The sequence below is a fragment of the Macrobrachium nipponense genome, chromosome 12, assembly GCF_015104395.2.
Source record: "Macrobrachium nipponense isolate FS-2020 chromosome 12, ASM1510439v2, whole genome shotgun sequence".
NCBI classification, from domain to species: domain Eukaryota; kingdom Metazoa; phylum Arthropoda; class Malacostraca; order Decapoda; family Palaemonidae; genus Macrobrachium; species Macrobrachium nipponense.
Genome location: NC_087205.1, coordinates 13168388 through 13189339, shown reverse-complemented (window position 1 = coordinate 13189339; position 20952 = coordinate 13168388). Strand labels below are relative to the sequence as shown.

Here is a 20952-nt window from a genome sequence, read left to right as displayed (position 1 = left end):
GAATAGGTAAATACTCGCCTTCATTTACTAATAGGAAACAAAGAGACAGAAAGAAAGATGTTATTATAACACGAGTACATTTAATTACGTTGCTTTAGTTCTATGATTTATAGTTACACGATATTTTTTCCATCTTGAAATCGTCCACTCATATTTCCTTTATAGCCGTTTATTAATTCTCTCAAATATAAATAACTTTCTATATATGCCTGAAAGCCTGCCTATATACACTGTTAAAAATTTTCCGTTGAAAAAACGGTAAAAATCCTGGCAGTAATGTTGCCCAAACATTTACGTTTAAAAAACGGGGCCCGTAATTTTTTATGTACCGTATTTCTCCCGTATTTGAGAAAGTCCCGCTAAAAAAATTTTACCGTAAAATTTAAGGTTGACCGTTAAAATTACGGGTTTAACCGTTTTAACTTAACCTGTAATATACGTATAATTTTTTAATGTGATTTTCTCAAATACAGGGTGAAAATACATATATAACACTGCAAAACTCTGGGGGGCCACATTTTATAAGATATTTGTAAATTTTATAGTTATATACATGTTTTTCCTAATAAATTTTTTTTCTTGTAAAATTAATATTACAGCTCATACAATGTCAAAACAGATATTATGTAAATTTACTTGACACCAAGTATACAGGAACTTTTTGGGATTTATACACGATTTTTCTAATATTTCTTTGCTTTTTTGTTTGCAAATTTAAACTTATAATTTAATAACAAAATTCCTCACGCAGGTTATATATGCAACCGGAAAAAATAATGAGAAGATTAACTGTCAAAAAAACTTTATTCCTGAAAAACAAATTCTTCATGATTTTTTAGTACAAAATTTTCCATTAATTATATGTACAGAAGTGAGTGAAAGCTTTTTCACTCAGTCCAAATATTCAAACGTGGAGAATTTGGAGATGATTTTCAAAATCCTCGGGTGCCACTTTCTTTTTTGTTCTTGTGTTTTTTGTCCCCTTTTCAGGATTTATCTTGTAGAAACACCTGTAAAAATGACAAGATATATGAACACTATGCTAAAAATACTGTAAAACAACTGCTGAGCACCACATATTACAAAGTACAGTACATGGCCATTTAAATATAAATTACTTGCCTAATATGCTTAAATAAAAAAAAAAAACTCAAGTAACTTATTACAACAGCTTACCTCTGAATACATTCCAGTGTGACTGAAGCTTCTGGTGGGTAGTGAATACCAAATAAATAGAATGAAGCGAAAACCATGGCCATCGCAGCAACAAGTGAAGTTATGTCTGAGTTGATGACTCTTCCATCAACAGCCACCATGAAGCGGGTAGCCTGGAGCACTGATGTTCCTGAAAATTAAGCCTTTGTGAAATACTGTGACAATAGAATTCTGTTGTAGCATGTGTGGTGGGCAAATAGAAAGCTAGAATTGGATGAAAAAAGATGCAATGCCAATCTATATTTTATTAAAGTGAAACATTGTTTATTGCAGAAACTGCCCGGAAAAAATTTAATTTGACAGTGGGTGACAATTAGAAAGCCAAACACTAATAACTGGTAGGAAGAGTTGACTGTTATTACATACAAAAATTATGGATTTTACCACACAAGACAGTGTATGGATACATCATGTATTAGAATGCAGATTAACAAATAATGGTACCTGAGGAAGTTGCAGAATTCCAAGTACTAATCATTGCACCCAAACAATAGTACATAAATACTAAGAATGGCAAAGATTTTGAGTTATATAGAATGGAAATAGGAACAGGGAAGTTTAAAGGTAGTAATAGTGTGCAAATAAAGACAGTTCTGAAAATAGAATATTAGGAACAGCAGCATGAAAAGTCGAGATGTGGAATTAGAAAGAGGATCATATGGAGCATCACAAACAACAAAGAAATATATAGTTTGAAATAAAATCAAGTATAAAGGTGGTTTGAAATTGAGAGATTCAGAGCATAAGCATGCAGTGATAAGAAAATCATACTATTAATGTATTAAGAGTATAGGAATGATCTGATTTAGAGTCACATACAATCCTACTTATAAATGCTTTTAATAATTATATGATTTAATGATTTAGATGAAAAAAAAAAAAAAAAATTGCAAAATTCAACCAGGCCTAGGATCTACAATTGTTAATGAAAAAGTTATCACATTATTTACAAAACAACTTTAAAACTTCTCATTCTTCCAGAAATACAACTTACCAATTGCTATGAGGCACGGTGTTGCTGGTAACACCAAGCTACTGACTTCTCCAACCACTGTCACATTTTTGAAGAGGTAGTTTGGATCCTCTCCTAAAATATGACAGAGTACGTACAGGACTGTTGCTAAAATGGGTCGATCATTATCAACTACACTGCGCACAGTGTTTAATTCAGCAAGTGCATCTGCAATTTTCTTATTGGACATATATTTTTCTTCAAAGAATTTAAGAAATTTAGGCCCTCTAAGGCTAATCATCTTTTGCAGGGTTTCCTTCATTGGCATCCCTAATAAATTTCTGAAGTGCACTTCCATGCCAACTTCTTTAAACATAAAAGGCCACTTAACTTGTAATTCATGCAGTGGCAACTTATCATTAATATCCCTCCTCTGGGCATAATATGTCCTGTTAAGTAATGACTCGAGTTCAGATGTTGGTGGCAGCTGAACTTTACGTGCTAACTCCTGTCTGATTTCTTCTAAATTTTCTTCCGTTTCTTCTTCAGGTAACATCGGTGTAGGATTTAGGCAACCATAGCTATCCCTTTTGGAATCTTTTGGGACTTCTTTTTTTTCCTGTGTTGGAGTACTGGCACGTCTACTTATATTCTCATACCTACATATGAGTTGCTTTAGGAGAGAATCGTGCCCTGTACCAACTATTTCACCAGAGAAAGTGTCTAAAAAGGATTTCGGGAACTCGTCAGTTATTTTTTTGCTAATGACCGACATTTGTCTCTTACTTATCTTGGTTGATTTTTTAGTGGCAGCTTCAACCACTATTTGCACCAATCGTCTCCTTAATGAAGGAGTTGGTGGCACCTCATTCTTCAAGGCTCTGCGCAGTTCTGGTGGTGTATTTTCCCATGGTATGGTGAATTCATGAACCCATTCAGAGTTCAATGGGCCTGGAATATCATCCAGTACCAGCATGGGTACTCTCTGAGGTGGCTGCGGTAGTAGTGAGGTAGAAACTCCTTCTGCAAAGAAGAATCAGTAACAAACAAATAAGATGAGGTGGAGTGCTGAGATTAAGCAAGCTGTGAGAAGAAACAGTAACCATACAAATAACCAAACAAGGAAAGGAAGGCAGTAGGTAGAAAAGTCTACAGGTGGGTGAAAATAAAGTATATTTTGAAAGCTATAGACACCAAGATACCCAAATTTAATGAAAAAGACACCCATGATAAAATAAGCAAGGTACATTCCAGAAAAAATTCAGTTATAAAGCAGAACCCACCTGATCCCTTGGGGTTCCACCCTGCTATAAGTTTTCTTGACTGGAGAGGTTTTAAAACTTCAATTAAGTCAGCTTCTGTCACAAGACTGGTGTCTCCCATACTCTCCACACCAGTTACTTCTATTAAATGGGTCACAACTTGTTGAACCTGTAGATAAAAAAGAACTTAATGCTAAAGACACAATTTCTGCATTAGCTACAACATACACATGTACAGTACTTCTATCCAGAGGTTTTCATGAACTGAAAAAATGCACTTTGTCTATCAAACTAACCTTTTCTTCACAGAGGCCTGGTAGATAATGGTGAACACTCCCTGTCAGTTCTTCCTCCCAGTTCATTCTGGTTAGTTAGGAAAGAATGGTGGAAAAGAGTACAGTAAGGGATTGTTATTGTGATCTGATCTGATGGGCAAATAATATGAATTACGCAAACTAAAAAATCTGATGAAAGGCTTGGTATGCAGGGAACTGGATGATGGAAAATGCTGAGCATATACATTCAATCTACTGTCAAAATCTGGTGTTTAATTGCTATGCATTTCTTTTGACCTACATTGTATGCATGCAATGGCCATGGTGTTTAAGACCATTAATGTTAATACATTTGATTTGACTAATAAGCAAAATAAAAATCTGATGAAAGTTTGGTATGCAGAACTGGATGATGGAGTATGAAGTAAAATAAAAATAAAAAATACTTTGGAAAATACTGAACATATGCATTCAATCTACTGTCAAAGTCTGGTGTTTAATTGCTATGTATTTCTTTCGGCCTATATTGTATGCATGCAATGGCCAAAGATCTTTAAGATCATTAATGTTAATACATTTGATTTGACTAATATTTTCTTTCACTTCATACAGTCCAAAATTGTATTCATAAACAGTGTCTACCAACTGCACAAGAAAATAAACTAAATTGCCTTTGTGTAACAGAATCATAGTGATTATTGCAAAACATGAATAACCAAAATCTGAGGTGTCCACAACTACATAATCACCTCTTTTATATGCAATACCCTTAACAGTGATAGTGTCAGACACAGAGGTACTTCTGCCACTGAAGTTTAATGACTTGACTGCTCTCTGTATACTGTCACAATAAGAGTCACAGTAAAAGGGGAGACCTTTGGCCATCTCATAAACTCCAGGGAACCGAGTACCGGACGAATACATTGCTTGTAGCATCTGGTGCTTCTCTGCCATAGTCAAGGGTACATTTCTATAATTTTGTGCAGCACGAATGCATCTTTTGAAATATGAATGTTTTGCTTCAAAGCGCATTGCCCACAACCTTATAAGTGGTCCAAACTTTAAAATAAGCTCAGGGTAATGAACAAGATAATGGTGTTTTGGCTTCAGAACTACATCTGGAAACAGTTTAAAACGGTTTTCAAGATACTCATTTATGAGTATTTGTAAATATGCTATTTGTGCCTGAGATATTGTTGGTGCACAAATATAGTTCACAATTTCTCGGAGTTGCAGGCAAAGTTTCCACAACTCGTCTTCATAGTTCTGGATAAGATCACCCACAAAAAATGGCAAGAAGCGTAACAAATACCAGTTCTGAACAGCATGGCCTCCAACTGTTTGTGAATTCATGTTGACTTTACATGGTTTATTAGAAACATCTGTACCATGTAACTGGAAATTAGTAATGCGAGAGTTCAGTAGCTCATAAGAAAACCATTTCTTTGTTTTTACCATACGATTTAGGTAAAGTGACAGGTCATAACTAACCACACCTTCGAATAAATCATGGCCAAGACAAGGAGGTAATCCTGGCTGACATACATGGTAATATGTAAGGTCATTAAAAATGGAATTAAACTTAATGCCATGACATTCACCATCATCTGAACCAGCATCCCTGTCATAAGACTCGGGTGTTCTGACATTTCCAGTTTGCCATGGGCACCTTAAAAACCTTTCTCTTGTTATGAGGCAATACCGACAAAAATATGCAGAATTACTAAAGTTCTCAGTAAAACCTCCAATTCCATGGGAACCTAAATTGTCACCAACAATGGAAAAAAGTGTTCCTTTCACACTGTTCCCATTTATTTCAATTCCATTTTTCTCAATTCCTTTTAAGTCGGCCACCAAGGCACCAAATATGGATTCCTGACCAAATTCCTTAAGATCACTTTCAGTACATAGAAGTACGAGTTGGATGTGATCAACAGCAGACCGACATGATGGATGCAGATTACCAAGCATCATATAGACCCCAAGAACTTTGTGTATTTTCTTACCAGAGCCTAATGGGTTAACTACTTCAAATGCATCTTGGTACAGAATGATTGACAAGGCTGTCTGGTCAGAGGAAAACAATGAATGTGATTTATAAGCAGAGCCATCACAGAAGTCCTCAAGTTCAGTACCATGTGAATTGGTGTTTTTGAAATTTGCCTGAACAGATTTTTCATTCAACAAACATTCAAGTGTTTCCTTTATTGGCACATACTGGAATGTACGATTTTTGCCATATTTGTTAAGACCCAAATTCATCTGAACTGGAGCAACATATGCAAAATGCTTTTTATAGAAAACTTTACGACTATGATCAGTCCGAAACACATCGCTGTGAGCATCTCTGAACAAATTATCATTCAATATGGTATTGTCAATTTCATGGAACATATTTCTGTCAATATTGAAGCTACTTAGTTTGTTTTTTAGTGTCCATGAAATATGACTCTTTTCCAGGACACTGATTTCTGTTAGTTCTTCAACTATGAGTTGAACTGTGGATGCAGGTATAAAACATTTACTTTGGAGTTTTAAATAAAATAGTCCTAAATTCTTTAGAAACTCTTCTCTGAAGTTTGCATGTTCCTGTACATTACAGGTATCACATTCTGTATTTATATCCACTGGATCAGTATTATCATTCAAGATGAGCTCCAAGTGTAAATCTGATTCGCTTTCCTCTGACTCTATTATATATGAATCAGAGATAAGTCTACTGCTACTTGAAGCTCCATGCTTCCTCCCTATATGAGATGAAAAGCTTGTATTTTTTGAGAATGTTGAAGAACAATTTTTAAAAGGACACGATATACTAGTGCCTTCTCTAATATGACAGCTCAAATGGCAAAGAAAATCAGGGACAGTTGAACAACGTGATTCACAAAGTACTACTCCACACTTCAAATGACAGTTTTCAACATCATACTTTGCAATTTTGGCTTGGTTAGCAACATTTCTATGGAATCTGTGAATGTGGCTCCTGAATGTGGAGTATTTTAAAAAATTTTGCTCACAGCCTTCAAGTGGGCATGGAATACACATACCAATCTCATTTCTGTGAAGCCTATAGTGATTAAAATATGAAACAAATGATGTCAGAGAGTTATTACAAATATTACAGTTATACATCTCTAGAATGAATTGAAGCTCCTAGTATGTAAACTGTTAACTTGCAGGTAAAAAAAGGAATCATTAGTTGGTCAAATTAATTACATATACATATAGTGTACTACTAGGATGTATAGCAACTGTGGCACTACAGCCAAAATAAATACTGATATCCAAATTTTAAGCAGTATGGTACTACTGGCAATAAAGAAATACTGGGATGCACAGGCGAACATAACCTTGGGAAGCAAGAGGAATAGCTACTGTGGATCACTACAGCCAAAATAAATACCGGTAATGGTAGCTAAATTTTGAGCAACATTGTAATACAGGCAATAAAGAAATAGTGGGATGCACAGCAGAACATAATTCTAAGAAGAAAGAGGAATATCGACTATGGATTACAAGAGGTGAACTGGTAACATAGGGATTCATTCAAGGCTGCTTTCTGTGCTGGACTCTTCAGTGAACTACTTCCCTGCCACACTTAGGATAAACACACTTTGCAGAACGCTGTGATCCATGTAATACAGGCAAAATTCCTTGTAGAATAAATGAGAAAACAAAACAAAGGGTCACAAAGCATATCATAGTAACTGGACATTAAACTCAACAAGTGAAGTAAATTAGACCATTTAGGCTAGTCTATGAACTAATTGATTTAACCCAAGCTATTGTTTTAGCTGGCATAGGCTAATACTTCTAATATAATCCACATTAAGCTGGTCATAAAAGATCTTGTTAAGTTCTCTCTTAACTTATAATCCTCATGCAAACAGGTTTTCTCTTTAAATAGCCAAGACCATTTTGCCTGATATTCAGCTATGCTGATTTTAAGCTAATATCAGGATATTCCTTTAAAAAAGGGATTGCCACTTTATTTGTTATCCTACTACCTATGCTAGGTTAATATCACCCAAGGGTCTAGGCTATATGAGACTTAACAGGAATATAGCCTTTACAAAGTCTAGAATACTATTTTTGCATGAAGTCCTTTTTAAGCCTAATACATAGTATTACTTCATTATAAATAAAAAAGCAAATTATGATTAATTATTCACACTTGAATGTACAGGGTATATAAAACTTAGCATGTATCATCCTTGTCAGGCTATTACTTTGTCTAACCCAGAGTAGGGTAAACAACCGCATGGGGTGGCTCAACTCACCGACAATCACGGCATGCCACCCTCCGAAAAAGTACTTATAACGCGTCCTGACACCGGAGATGGGCATCAGTCGCAACTTCTTGTTGGTGAGAGACGGAGCTAAAGACCTCTACTCTCCTTTCGAAGTAAGTAATTTCCTTCAAAGTTTGAAATTAAGGCCAAATTTAAAGCATTAAATAGAGGGTAGTGAAAAGGGCGTCCAACGCAGTGCAAATCTCACCAAAAAGCTTTAGAAATTTTTACTTACGCTTGAATATTTTGGAAGATTGATGCCATCTCGATGTTTGGGGAGTCGCTTGTGTCAACAAAACGTTCCCATTTCCTGTGATAAATCCGCACACCACTTGTACCCACAGTCACTGGGGCACTTTCATCACAACAATCGGAACCCGGTCCCTAACCACAACGTTTTTAAGGAAACTACTGTTTTGGTAGAAGACGATGACGAAGCGTGCACTAGACAATTATTTAAATAAATAGTAAAACATCAATATTTTACTTATTTACGATGATTAATTTGAAAATATTCATTATTGAAAAAGTAACTCGATTCTGACTCAAATTTAAGTAATTATATTTCGGAATTAGAACGTTCTTTTAAGTCCTGTATTATGATATCTCGACATCTTGACAATTGTACCTATTGTAAATGAATTGCTATACTTAATTTTTTTTGCAGAACAGTTTACCAGTTATTCATGCAGATTCAGCTATTCATGTAATTGTTATAATCGTAATGCGCATATATATCTTTATTATTTACTTTTTGGATATATGAAGTTGTTTTACTGCTGGATTAACACCGTAGTGTGACGCAATCGCTTTCGGTCCCTGGCCCTCTTGTCTGTGTTCGCACCATAAGAAATTAATGGGGCTGAATTTGCAATGACCAGAAAGTCATTAAAAGAGGAAAGTTAGCATTGAGGGGCATATGTTTTGATTGAGAAAAATAAAAATTTATACAATAGCTAGCTTGTAAAAAATACTTTATTACAAAAAACTTGATTGACAACTAAGCAGCATACCTACTATGGGTTTCAGAGACAGTGCAAGCACGTTTTTTGGCAATATTTCTGTAACGAACACTCGTATCAGAAAGAGATTTTGCTATAGTGCATTACACCCAGTGTCGTAATTTATGAGGGCACCGTGAATCACTAATCGTAAAGAATAATGACACTCTTCCTTGTACCAAGAGACAAAAACTCCATTATCCAGAAACGGATACAAACACGCGTAAAAAGCTCCATCTACCCTCTCCCCCCACCTGCACCACCACCCCTGTCTTTCTTCCTTCCTTAGCCTTCCTTTCTCTCTCTCTCTCTCTATGTTGCCAATTGGTATGTGTTCACCCTCCAAACTGGGTAGAAGACTTACACAAAACGTGGAAATTGGTGAAATTAGCCTATGTATTGAAAGTATATATACATAAATATTAAAGCAATTTTATTATTATTGCATTACTATGACAACTAGAATTCATGGAAACAGTTTATAATAATGCATCGACATATGTGTGAAGCTCCACTAATGTGGCAACGATGATTTTGCCTTTCTTAGCATGCAAACATTAAAGGTGACATTTATTTCTGGAATACAGTTATTAAAAAAAATCAAAATACTAATACAGACTTAAATCAATGAAAAGTGATAGAAAAAAATTATAATCCACTCATCCGTAGTCTGCCAGATGTATGACAAGTTTTGAAACATTGGATTGTATCTACTTTAGAAATATCTGTAATTTTTTGGGTAATTTGGTTGCAAAAAAGGGGTAATAGACATGAATTAAATAAACATTTTGAAATAACAAAGTAAAGTTGAACTAAATAATGAGTAAAGTAAACAATTAAGGGAATAAAGATTTGCAGTGTCGTCGTCTGCTGCTCGTAACTGTGTTTGTGGCGCGCGCGCTTGGGAACCAGGAACAGCAACGTGGTTCAAGTGCAATGTGGAGTGAATTAAGACCAAAATGTGTATAATAACAATCAAATAAGCACTGTGGAGTTTCAGTTGTGATGGCAGTAAGGATAAAACCACTGATTACAAGGTAAAAATGAATTCAGTTCAAACCATGACCCCAGGAATAACAAGTTTCATACTTTCACTAATATAGGCAACAAAATGTTGTTTTATTGTGCTGATTACAACTGAAATCTTGAGTAAGATCGATAAACATTACATATATATACGCTAACACTGTTCAAATGATTGCTGGGAAAGATGGTGTCCATCTGTGAACAGACCCGTCCAGCCACACAATCGCCGCCATATTGGATTTCAAAACTGCCTTGAAAACATATTTTATGGCGAGCGTCCCATGCTTATCTTAGTTCGTATGGGGCTTTCATATATCATATCATGTTGACGAAACTTCAATCTTTTGAATGGTATGCTTAGAGTTGTAGCTAATTGTATTCTTGTTTCACCAATTAAATATCGAGTGAATAAGACCCGTCCAGCGTGATGATGGTGGATCGTCCGTGATTGTTTACCCTATTGTTTATATCACTCTTAGGCTATTTGATTTACTTATTTAGAATAAATTTTTAGTAGCATGTGTCATCCTTGTCAGGCTATTACTTATTACTTTGTCAACCCAGTGTTGTTAATAGGGTAAACAATCACGGATGATCCACCATCATCACGCTGGACAGGTCTTATTCACTCGATATTTAAATGGTGAAACAAGAATAGCTTTTTACACGTATTCGTATCCATTTCTGGATAATGGAGTTTTTGTCTCTTGGTACAAGGACAAGTGTTGTTATTCTTTACGATTAGTGATTCACGATACCCTTATAAATTACGGCACTGGGTGTAATGCACTATAGCAAAATCTCGTTCTGATAAGAGTGTTTGTTACAGAAATATTGCCAAAAACCGTGCTTGCATTGTCTCTGAAACCCATAGTAGGTATGCTGCTTAGTTGTCAATCAAGTTTTTTGTAATAAAGTATTTTTTACAAGCTAGCTATTGTATAAATTTTTATTTTTCTCAATCAGAACATATGCCCCTCAATGCTAACTTTCCTCTTTTAACGACTTTCTGGTCATTGCAAATTCAGCCCCATTAATTTCTTATGGTGCGAACACAGACAAGAGGGCCAGGGACCGAAAGCGATTGCGTCACACTACGGCAGTAAAACATCTTCATGTATCCAAAAAGTAAATAATAAAGATATATATGCGCATTACGATTATAACAATTACATGAATGGCTGATAACAATCTGCATGAATAACTGGTAAACTGTTCTGCAAAAAAGTTGAGTATAGCAATTCATCTACAATAGGTACAATAGTCAAGATGTCTTGACATCATAATACAGGACTTAAAAGAACGTTCTAATTCCGAAAAATAATTACTTAAATTTGAGTCAGAATCGAAGTAATTTTTCAATAACGAATATTTTCAAATTAATCATCATAAATAAGTAAAATATTGATGTTTTACTATTTATTTAAATAATTGTCTAGTGCATGCTTCGTCATTGTCTTCTACCAAAACAGTAGTTTCCTTAAAAACGTTGTGGTTAGGGACCGTGTTCCAATTGTTGTGATGAAAGTGCCACAGCGTCTGTGGGTACAAGTGGTGTGCGGATTTATCACAGGAAATGGGAAGTTTGTTGACACAAGCGACTCCGCAAACATCAAAATGGCGTCAATCTTCTAAAATATTCAAGCGTAAGTAAAAATTTCTAAAGCGTTTTGGTGAGATTTGCACTGCGTTGGACATCCTTTTCATTACCCTCTGTTTAATGCTTTAAATTTGGCCTTAATTTCTAACTTTGAAGAAAATACTTACTTCGAAAGGAGAGTAGAGGTCTTTACCTCCATCTCTCACCAACAAGAAGTCGCGACTGATGCCCATCTCCGGTGTCAGGACGCGTTATAAGTACTTTCTCGGAGGGTGGCATGCCGTGACTGTCGGTGAGTTGAGCTAGGCCATGCGGTTGTTTACCCTAGGTATCTATGGCTTAGATCTATCAGATCACGTAAGTTCACAAGTTACATAGCACAATTACTTGCTTTGTACCCGTACAATTAGGCTAGCAACTCCAACAGATGGTAGACTGCTATTTTCACCCAGTCTGGTTTAGCCTAGGGTAAACAACCGAGCGGACTAGCTGCAGCCACCTTAACCGTCTTCGGACCTTCAGAAAAAGTACTTTAATACGTCCTGACACCGGAGTTGGGCACCAGCCACGAGTCATCGGTCGTGAAGCAACACCTCAAGACAGGAGACTCGTGACTGGTGCCCATCTCCTGTCTCAGGGGGTGTTAAAGTACTTTTCCTGAAGGTGGCTCCGAACACGGCCTAGGATATACCTAGCCCTATGGTCTAGGTAGGTTAACAATCTATGCTAATGGGATGTTTATCAGAAGTTTACCACATAGCTTCACTAAACAATGTACGGTAATTGTACTTTCTAGTCCTGGATTATTTATTGCCATCTAAATAATACAGGTTGTATAAAGGGGAATAGGTACTAGCTCGTCCCGCCAGACGTCGACAGAGGCAGTCTTCATACAATCTTATTATAGGCCGCAACTACAGTAAAGTTTTATCATATCTAATACAAAAGCATACACCTATTCTTAAAACTCACCTGATGCTGTTTACTCTTCGATCTTCGTCACAGTAGAAGAAACCACAACACTTCTCGCTGGAGAGTAGAGCAGACTTGGCAGTTGTCGTGTTTTGGTTGTTTTCATTTGAAGTGTTCTGGCGCCTCGAGCCAGACAAAATGACGAGCATTGCGAAATGCGTATCTGATCGGGATAATTGTAGTATATATGATGTTTTTGGTCCTTTGAATATACAGTGGATCTTATATTTTTTGCCTGTTTCATAAAACGTAATACTGGAAATGGTAAATGTACAAGTATATTATTATATTGGTACACTAATAATTTTGTAGTTACGTGGGATGGTAGCGGATGGCAACTTCATATAGACAGATGCCAATGCGATAATAATAAAACTAATAACTTCTACAATATTGTATTTTTAATGATTTAGGAAAAAATTAGAAGCTTTTAATGTTTCATTTAGGCTTAGTCTTAACATTTAACATAATTCTGTCAGAAAACATTTAAGTTATATGAATAATTATGATAAGGACTATACCTAAAATACGGGGCTCTCCCGTAATTTCAGGTAGGCGGTCGTATTACGGTAACTTACCCGTAAAGTATAACCACAATATAAAGTAAAACGGATAGCCGCCCGTATTAGTGAAATACGGCTGGGAACCGTATATTTTTATGGTAATTTTCCGATTAAAACTACGGTTTTTTTTAACAGTGTATAGAGAATAATTCGGGGAATAGGCATTAAAGAGACACTGTTATTACTAAGTAAACAGCTTTACACAGCATCCCAATTATGGCCTGTTTTGAGAGTAGCTTTGACGGTAGGCCGCTTTGTCAGCGATGAGTTTCCGAGCCTTCAAAGAGGATTATCATCACCAACACACTTTAATTAAACAGGATTAGAGGTCTGGATATCTCTCCTTGAAATGTGAGGCAGAAAAGGCGTGGCCGTAGGCAATGTAATGTTGTTGCCTTGGATTCTTTAAAGATAATCTCATTCTATAAAACCAGGCTACTTGCTTCTTTTCACTTACTCGGGGAGGAAGCCTACAAATTAATATGTTGTTGCTGTTTTTATTGCTGTTTTTGTTCTTGTTGGGGGCTAGGAAAGGTCTGTGTTAAAGCCTAAAAAGGTCTGAAAAGGGTGTTTTGCATTGATTTAAAGATATAAGAATTTTAGGATAGGATATCAATGATGTATTTATAAGAAAGAAAATGTAAAAAATAAATAATGTGCTTGTTAAGCAGTAAAAAAAAAAAAAAAAAAAAAAAATTTTCTGATCAAATACAGAGTATTTATTTAAATTTTCACTGGTGAAACAAGGCACTTTTTGACCGCAGATTTTAGCACACGCTATGAGTAAGCTGGAGGTCGGATCACACCTCGTTTAATGTATTTATTTATCACAGATGAGAATATCCTCACCAGTTCCAGCGCACCATCTTTATTTCATATCATCATCTCTGCTCAATTTGGTCTTGGCAGCTGAGCTGAGTGCGTCTGGAATGTTGGGCTGTATCCAGACATCCCTCGTCTCTCCAAGGAAAGAAATGACAGGAAAAGAATGAGAGTTTGATGAGAGCCAACTGCACATATCTTTTCGTAAATTGCATTGGATTCGGGCTCGATTCTCCATTGAATTTCCTGATGACAAGGGGCGATCCGACCTCCAGCTTACACAAGACGTGTGCTAAAATCTATAGTCAAAAAGCGGGTGATTTTATCAACGAAAATTAAAATGAATGTGCTACTAACATTAATTGTTCTTTACTGTTTACATACACATTACTTGTTTTTTACATTTTCATTCTAATAGATAAATCACAAATATACAATCCTAAAATTCCTGCATCTTTAGGTTAACGCGAAACACCTTTTTCAGACCTTTTTAAGCTCATCCCCCCAACAAGATCAACAACAACAACAACTACAAAGTAGTTTGTAGGCTTACCCTCCGAGTAAGCGAAAATAAAAGTATCTGCCTTCCAACACACGGAATCGTATACCTTGATAGCATTCGGGAGAAAGTATGAATGAAGATTTTTGGCCCTTTTCCATTTGGAATACATTGAACTGATTAGTTAGAGTAATGTTACTAAGCATTACATTATTTTACTTATAGTATAACATACGTCCATTATTTGCACTTAGTTTAATCTACCACTGAAGAATATGGAAGGATTCACGAGGAATTTTATGGAGCACTTGGTGTCAACAAATGTTAATCCTGTTACATTATTAAACTATATTTCGCTTATACAAGATTCCAGTTGTTAGTAGGAGTAAAGCTAATTCATATAATATGTCTTTACTATATCTCCCTCTCTTTCTAAGTCAGTATCTTTAATACATACATACATACATATATATGTAAATTATATATATATATATATATATATATATATATATGCCTATATATATATATATAGATATATATATATACTATATATAGTAGTTTAATAATGTAACAGGATTAACATTTGTTGACACCAAGTGCTCCATAAAATTCCTCGTGAATCCTTCCATATTCTTCAGTGGTAGATTAAACTAAGTGCAAATAATGGACGTATGTTATACTATAAGTAAAATAATGTAATGCTTAGTAACATTACTGTAACTAATCAGTTACAGTATTGATTTCTTCTCTGCCGCTGGGCGGTGGCTTGAACCCGCGAGCGGACGAAATTATTGTCAACTAAAATATTTCCCTTCGATTTACATATATGAAAATATTAATTCAAAGGTAGAGCGAATTAGATATTAAAGGACATCTGTAGCTCGAATAATTTAAATGAACCACGGTCATGTGATCATGATATATATATATATATATATATATATATATATATATATATATATATATAGTATATATATATATATATATATATATATATATCATGATCACATGACCGTGGTTCATTTAAATTATTCGAGCTACAAATGTCCTTTAATATCTAATTCGCTCTACCATTGAATTAATATTTTCATATATGTAAATCGAAGGGAAATATTTTAGTTGACAATAATTTCGTCCTCTCGCGGGTTCAAGCCACCGCCCAGCGGCAGAGAAGAAATCAGGACGTCGGTGTGTGTGTGTGCGTGTATATAGATAGATAGATAGATAGATAGATAGCTAGATAGACAGGTATAGATACATGTATGTGTGTATGCATTAAAGAATGTAAACTATTCATCTCATTTGCACGGAGTGTGACCCAGAAGGAAAGGTTCCCGCGCAGCCAAAGCAGCGAGGGAACGCTGAGGAAGAAGACGGCTGAGAGGAAAGAAAAAATTCCAACGTCTCGAAGAATTCATTAAAGGACCCACCTGAGTCTCTCAGGTGATCTCCGTCCGTCCAATCAGCAGAGGAGCGTTTCAAATGAACAGCAGCAGGGTGGAAAAAGAAGGAGACCATTCTCCCCAACCGAGAGTATCGTCTATTGGATTAAGGCCGCTCTCTCAGATTTACTCTGGATATATGGCAAATGTCGCAGAGAATTTCTGCCATTTCTTTCTTTTTTTGGGGGGGTGGGGGGGGGGGGGGGGGGGGGGGGGGGTGGGGGGGGGGGGGGGGGGGGGCGGGTGGGGAGGAATAGTGTTGCAGAATCAGGAAAGATTTTATGCAGCATTGGGCAATACGTTCTTGGAACGACGGTGTCAGAAGTAATATCAACATTAGAGATATGATATTTAATAGAATTCAAGGTATGTTCTAGCAGTTAATTAGGGAAGAGAGGCAGCTGCTGAAGGCCAAAAAAATATATAAATAAATAAAAAATAAACAAATAAATAAATAAATAAAAGAGGGAAGGGAGAGCAATACCAAACTAAGCAAGAATAAAATGATTAAGTTTAACTGAACTGAAAATAGAAAAGCACTGAAACCTATGAGCTCATTCAGCGCTGGAACTTGAACTGAAAGTGAAAGGTTTGAAAGGTGTCACAAGAGGAAAACAACGCAGTTGCAGTATGAATCAATTGTTAGGAGACGGCGGCAAGTAAAGTGGAAGACACAGAATATGAAAGGATGTCCAGTTAAAGGAACGAAAGGGTTTGCAGCTGGGAGCCGAAGGCATGCTACAGAGAAGCAATAGTAATGCCTACAGTGCACTGCATGTGGTGCGCTGACGGCACTAGCACCCTACGGGGAATGAAATCATTAAATCATTTCCTCGGGTAGCCAGGTTTGAAAGCAGGCTGAAAGACATTCTCTCTATACCAGCCTCCTGCGAACTTAAAGAAACAGACCTGATGCATTTTTCAAAAAGCGAATTTGCAATCAAGAATGACGCTTAGAATTCTAAGCGAGTTTCCTTTGGTTAAAGGAACAGTGTCAATGAAGAGATCTCGGTGGGGATTGAGCCGATGTCCTAAATATGCTACCAGTCATACTTTGAGTTTTATTAAAGTTTAACTTCATCTTCAGAGTAAAACTTAAATATAAAAGTACCATAAATATGTAATAACAAATAAAGAAAAAAAACCAGCTTTGTTCAATCTTGAAATACTCAGAAAGATGAACACTTTATATCTGGATTAAATAAGTAACAAAAATGATTGAAAAATAAACAGAGTAGAAATAAATATTTCTAATATGTCCTTTCCAGTGATAGAATATACATCTTGGAAACGAAAACTGATGAGTTTTTTCTCACACTTGAATAAGTAATATAATTGATTAGGACAGAAACCTATCGACTTTAGGTATGATTTAACCAATCAGGTTCTATATATTAAGAGGATATATTTGTTGATGTGTAAATAGATTAGCAAAAAGGATACATAATAATATTTTCTGACATTTTAACTACAATCTATTTATAAATTATTATACATTCTCGTGTACTTATGCCATTCAAGTCTCAGAAGTTACCCTTGGCCTCGATTAAAAAAGGAAAAACATGAAACCAATAATCATATAATGACTAAACTCAATATAGAACAATACTGAATGAGGTTTTCTAAGCAATGTTTACTTTCGTTCCATCTTTGACTACTGATAAAGAATAGTAAAACTTTTGGTATAAGAGTATGCAAGAAACAAACTTACATCCGCACACACGCACGATAAGATCCTTGAAGAAAAGGAGAGGAAACAGGCACTCTCGCTATAAAGAGAAATCCAGGGTTTATCGGATTCTTCTTACTCATATGAGTAAGTGGAGAAGGTTTCTCGCCAAACCTGTGTCATATTTCACGATGCTGCCGGAGAAAGCGCCGGAGGGAATCATGTGAATAGCTGGTCTTATTCACGGAAGAAAAAATGCGCATCGTTTACTTGATCCCGTAGCAGCTGTTCACTGACCTTTAGGTTTTCAATTCGTCAGATACTATTTCCCCTGTGATTGTGTCGAATTGTGTGTGTGTGTGTGTCAGTATTTCAAAACTGACTTCTCTTGGCAAAATCTATTCTATTTTCTTATCTAAGTAAATGGGAATAAACGTGAGTATCTATCCTTATAAAGGTATTGATTATGAGGATCTTGTTTTATGTGTTAAAAAATCTCTCAGACGTTGGAGGAGACGATTCATTGCTGCGCTAAACCATCTTAATCATTGTAAATAACTGTACCTTTTCCTCAGTATATGTTAATTTGCTATTTATTTCTTCATTGCCTGTCTCCTTTTTATTCTAAGCCTTCTTTCTGGAACAACATCGATAACCTTTATTGACGAAAGCTTTCCATGTGGATATTCAATATTTTACTTATTTTAATCTAATATTGTTATCCGAGGCGTGTGTATTAAAAATTTTATATATATATAATATATATATATATATATATATATAAGTATATATATATATATATATATATATTATATATCATATATATATATATATATATATATATATATATATATATATATATATATATATATATACATATACAATATACATATACATATACATATACATATACATATACATCATATATATATATATATATTTATATATATATATATATATATATATATATATATATATACATATATATACATATACATATACATATATATATATATATATATATATATATATATATATATATATATATATATATATTAATATATATATATATATTAGTCAAAGTGTGAACTAGCCATTTCAGGTAATGCCTTGAAATTTCAGTCGTTTCACGGAATGACCATTTCCTTCGGTCATTTCGTGAAACGACTAAAATATTCAGCTATTACGTGAAATGGCTGGAAAATTGGTATCCTCATTACACAACCTGGCTAAAACTGTTTAAGGAGGGAGGGAGGAAGGGAGAGAACTTTTGAGGGCGAGATATTTTAGTTGCTATTCAGTTGTCTACTGGTGTTGTACAGGTTATAAACTTGCCTACCGGTGTAGGTAGAGCTACTTTGTTTTTGCCTATGAATGAAGGTGGATTAAACATAATAAGTGCTTACCACAAAGCTGCGCCTATTCTTGCTGCCACAAGCCTTAAGGAAGCTCTGAATGGTAGGGAAATGACCATATATTACTGTAAGATAAGATTAAGCCATTTGGTAGAGACTGCTCCCTGCACAGATGTGTCATTTGTTACTCCTGCATTCTATACAAAGCAATTGAGGGTATAAGAGCAGTGTGTAAGCATAAATATTTCCCCATTGTTAAAAGTAAACATAATTTAATGATGAGATTTTTTCTAAGGTTCCCGCAAAAGTTGAAAGCAATTACCCTCTGTTGTGTTGGGGGAGAATATGGAAAAACATAAATAACAAATTAATTGGTATTCGGGAGAGAGAATTTTTGTTCAAATATGTACATGAGGTATTGCCCACAAATGTAAGACTAAAAAACATGAAACTAAGAGACAATGGAAATTGTAACCTTTCTAATGAACAAGAATACACAATGCATGCATTTTATTTTTGTATTAAGATAAAAACGTTTTTCGATTGGTTTAGTGTAAAATTATCATCAATGTGTTCTATTAATAAGAGAAATTGGTTCAACCTTTTGTACTTTGATTTTGATTACAAAACAACCAGGGACAGAAATACAGCAATTATTTTAGTGTGTAATTATCTGTATGTTGTTTGGATTAGCAGATTTAAAAACCTAGATGCAAGAGATATGATTCATTATTTCAAAGGTAGGCTTAATTATTGTAAATGGATGTTAAAGTCAGTTTATGGGCAAAAGATTAATAAGTTAGTCACGGAAGACTTCTTGGAGGCGGTGTTATGAGCAAAAAGGGCTTCTTTGAGAATAGCAAAAAAAAAAAAAAAAAAAAAAAATTATTGTATGTTACTCGGTTGAAGACTACCTTTGAAAATGTGATGAAATTATTGTACACTGAATGTTTGTACAATTTTTTGTATGCAAAAAAGTGCTAGTTAATTTATTAAGTGCTGTATATGAGAATTAATATGAATATTGCTCCTTAACATATGTAATAAAAATGTATTGTACATTAGATATTTTAAATAAAAGATAAAAAAAAAAGATTATAATGACTCAATGCAATTTTGAAGTCAAGTTTACAGAAGCGCTTTTTCAAAAATATCATCAGTGTAAAAAGAACTTGATTGCTAAAGAAGAGTGCTACAAGACAATTGAAGACTTGAAGACAGCTGCCAGGGATCCATTTTCGAAGTCTCGTCATGGATACTACATTCTCAAGAAGTAAGATTTTATTATCTCTTATTGTCGTTTCCGTACATACTTGAACTGAAACAGTCAGCTGGTGCAAGTAGATATTTTGACACAGTAGTTTAGATTTTCTATGAATGTACCTATTTATCTTGAGAAATTAAGCATTACTGATTAGTGCAACTATGAAATATTTAATCAATTTAATATCTCATTATTTTTTTCTGAAGTTCTTATTTCAAAAATTACAAACATATATCATATATCCATAAAATTACAAACAACAACAAAATAAAACATTACTACCTGCAGAACTTTTTTTGAAAACCCAAATGTAATCACACACACACACACAAGTATGAAGTTCTTCAGTGTGGAGACGTGGAGAAGCTGATCAAGAAACGCGCAACAGCTAAAGAACCAACACTTTATTATGTCAGTATTGAGGATACTTATGACATCATCAAGAGGGCACATATTGCAACAGGTCATGGTGGCCGTGACAGAATGAAAGCTCATCTTGCATCAGAGTATGCAAACATCACTAAAGAATCTTTAGAGATGTTTAAGTCTTACTGCATTTTCTGCCAGGGAAAACGGAAGCGTCCGAAGACTACTGGAGTTGTTGTAAAGCCGATGTTAAGCAGCAATCTCAATTCTCGGGGCCAGGGTGATCTGGTAGACATACAGTCATCTCCCCAAGCTCACAGAGCTAAAAGATCTTTGGCCAGATCGCATCATGGTTCATGGAAAACCTAGACATCCCC

General features: G+C 35.1%; 1 protein-coding gene across 1 annotated transcript; it reads right to left on the bottom strand.

Annotated features, from left to right (window-relative positions):
* Positions 1 to 904: 904 nt before the first annotated feature.
* Positions 905 to 12744, bottom strand: LOC135225114 (uncharacterized). Its single transcript, XM_064264370.1, has 6 exons — positions 12596 to 12744; positions 3726 to 3792; positions 3451 to 3598; positions 2210 to 3190; positions 1177 to 1345; positions 905 to 1010 (listed from the first exon to the last, which is right to left on the bottom strand). The coding sequence occupies exons 1-6, from the start codon at positions 12742 to 12744 to the stop codon at positions 905 to 907; spliced, it is 1620 nt and encodes a 539-aa protein (XP_064120440.1).
* Positions 12745 to 20952: the final 8208 nt, after the last annotated feature.

Excerpts from the sequence above, each read along its gene's own strand:
- LOC135225114 (XM_064264370.1), bottom strand. The coding sequence starts at position 12,744 with ATGCTCGTCATTTTGTCTGGCTCGAGGCGCCAGAACACTTCAAATGAA. Across the intron at positions 1,346-2,209 it reads ACCGTGCCTCATAGCAATTG|GAACATCAGTGCTCCAGGCT; the intron begins GTAAGTTGTATT and ends CTTAATTTTCAG. Across the intron at positions 1,011-1,176 it reads ACACTGGAATGTATTCAGAG|GTGTTTCTACAAGATAAATC; the intron begins GTAAGCTGTTGT and ends TCATTTTTACAG.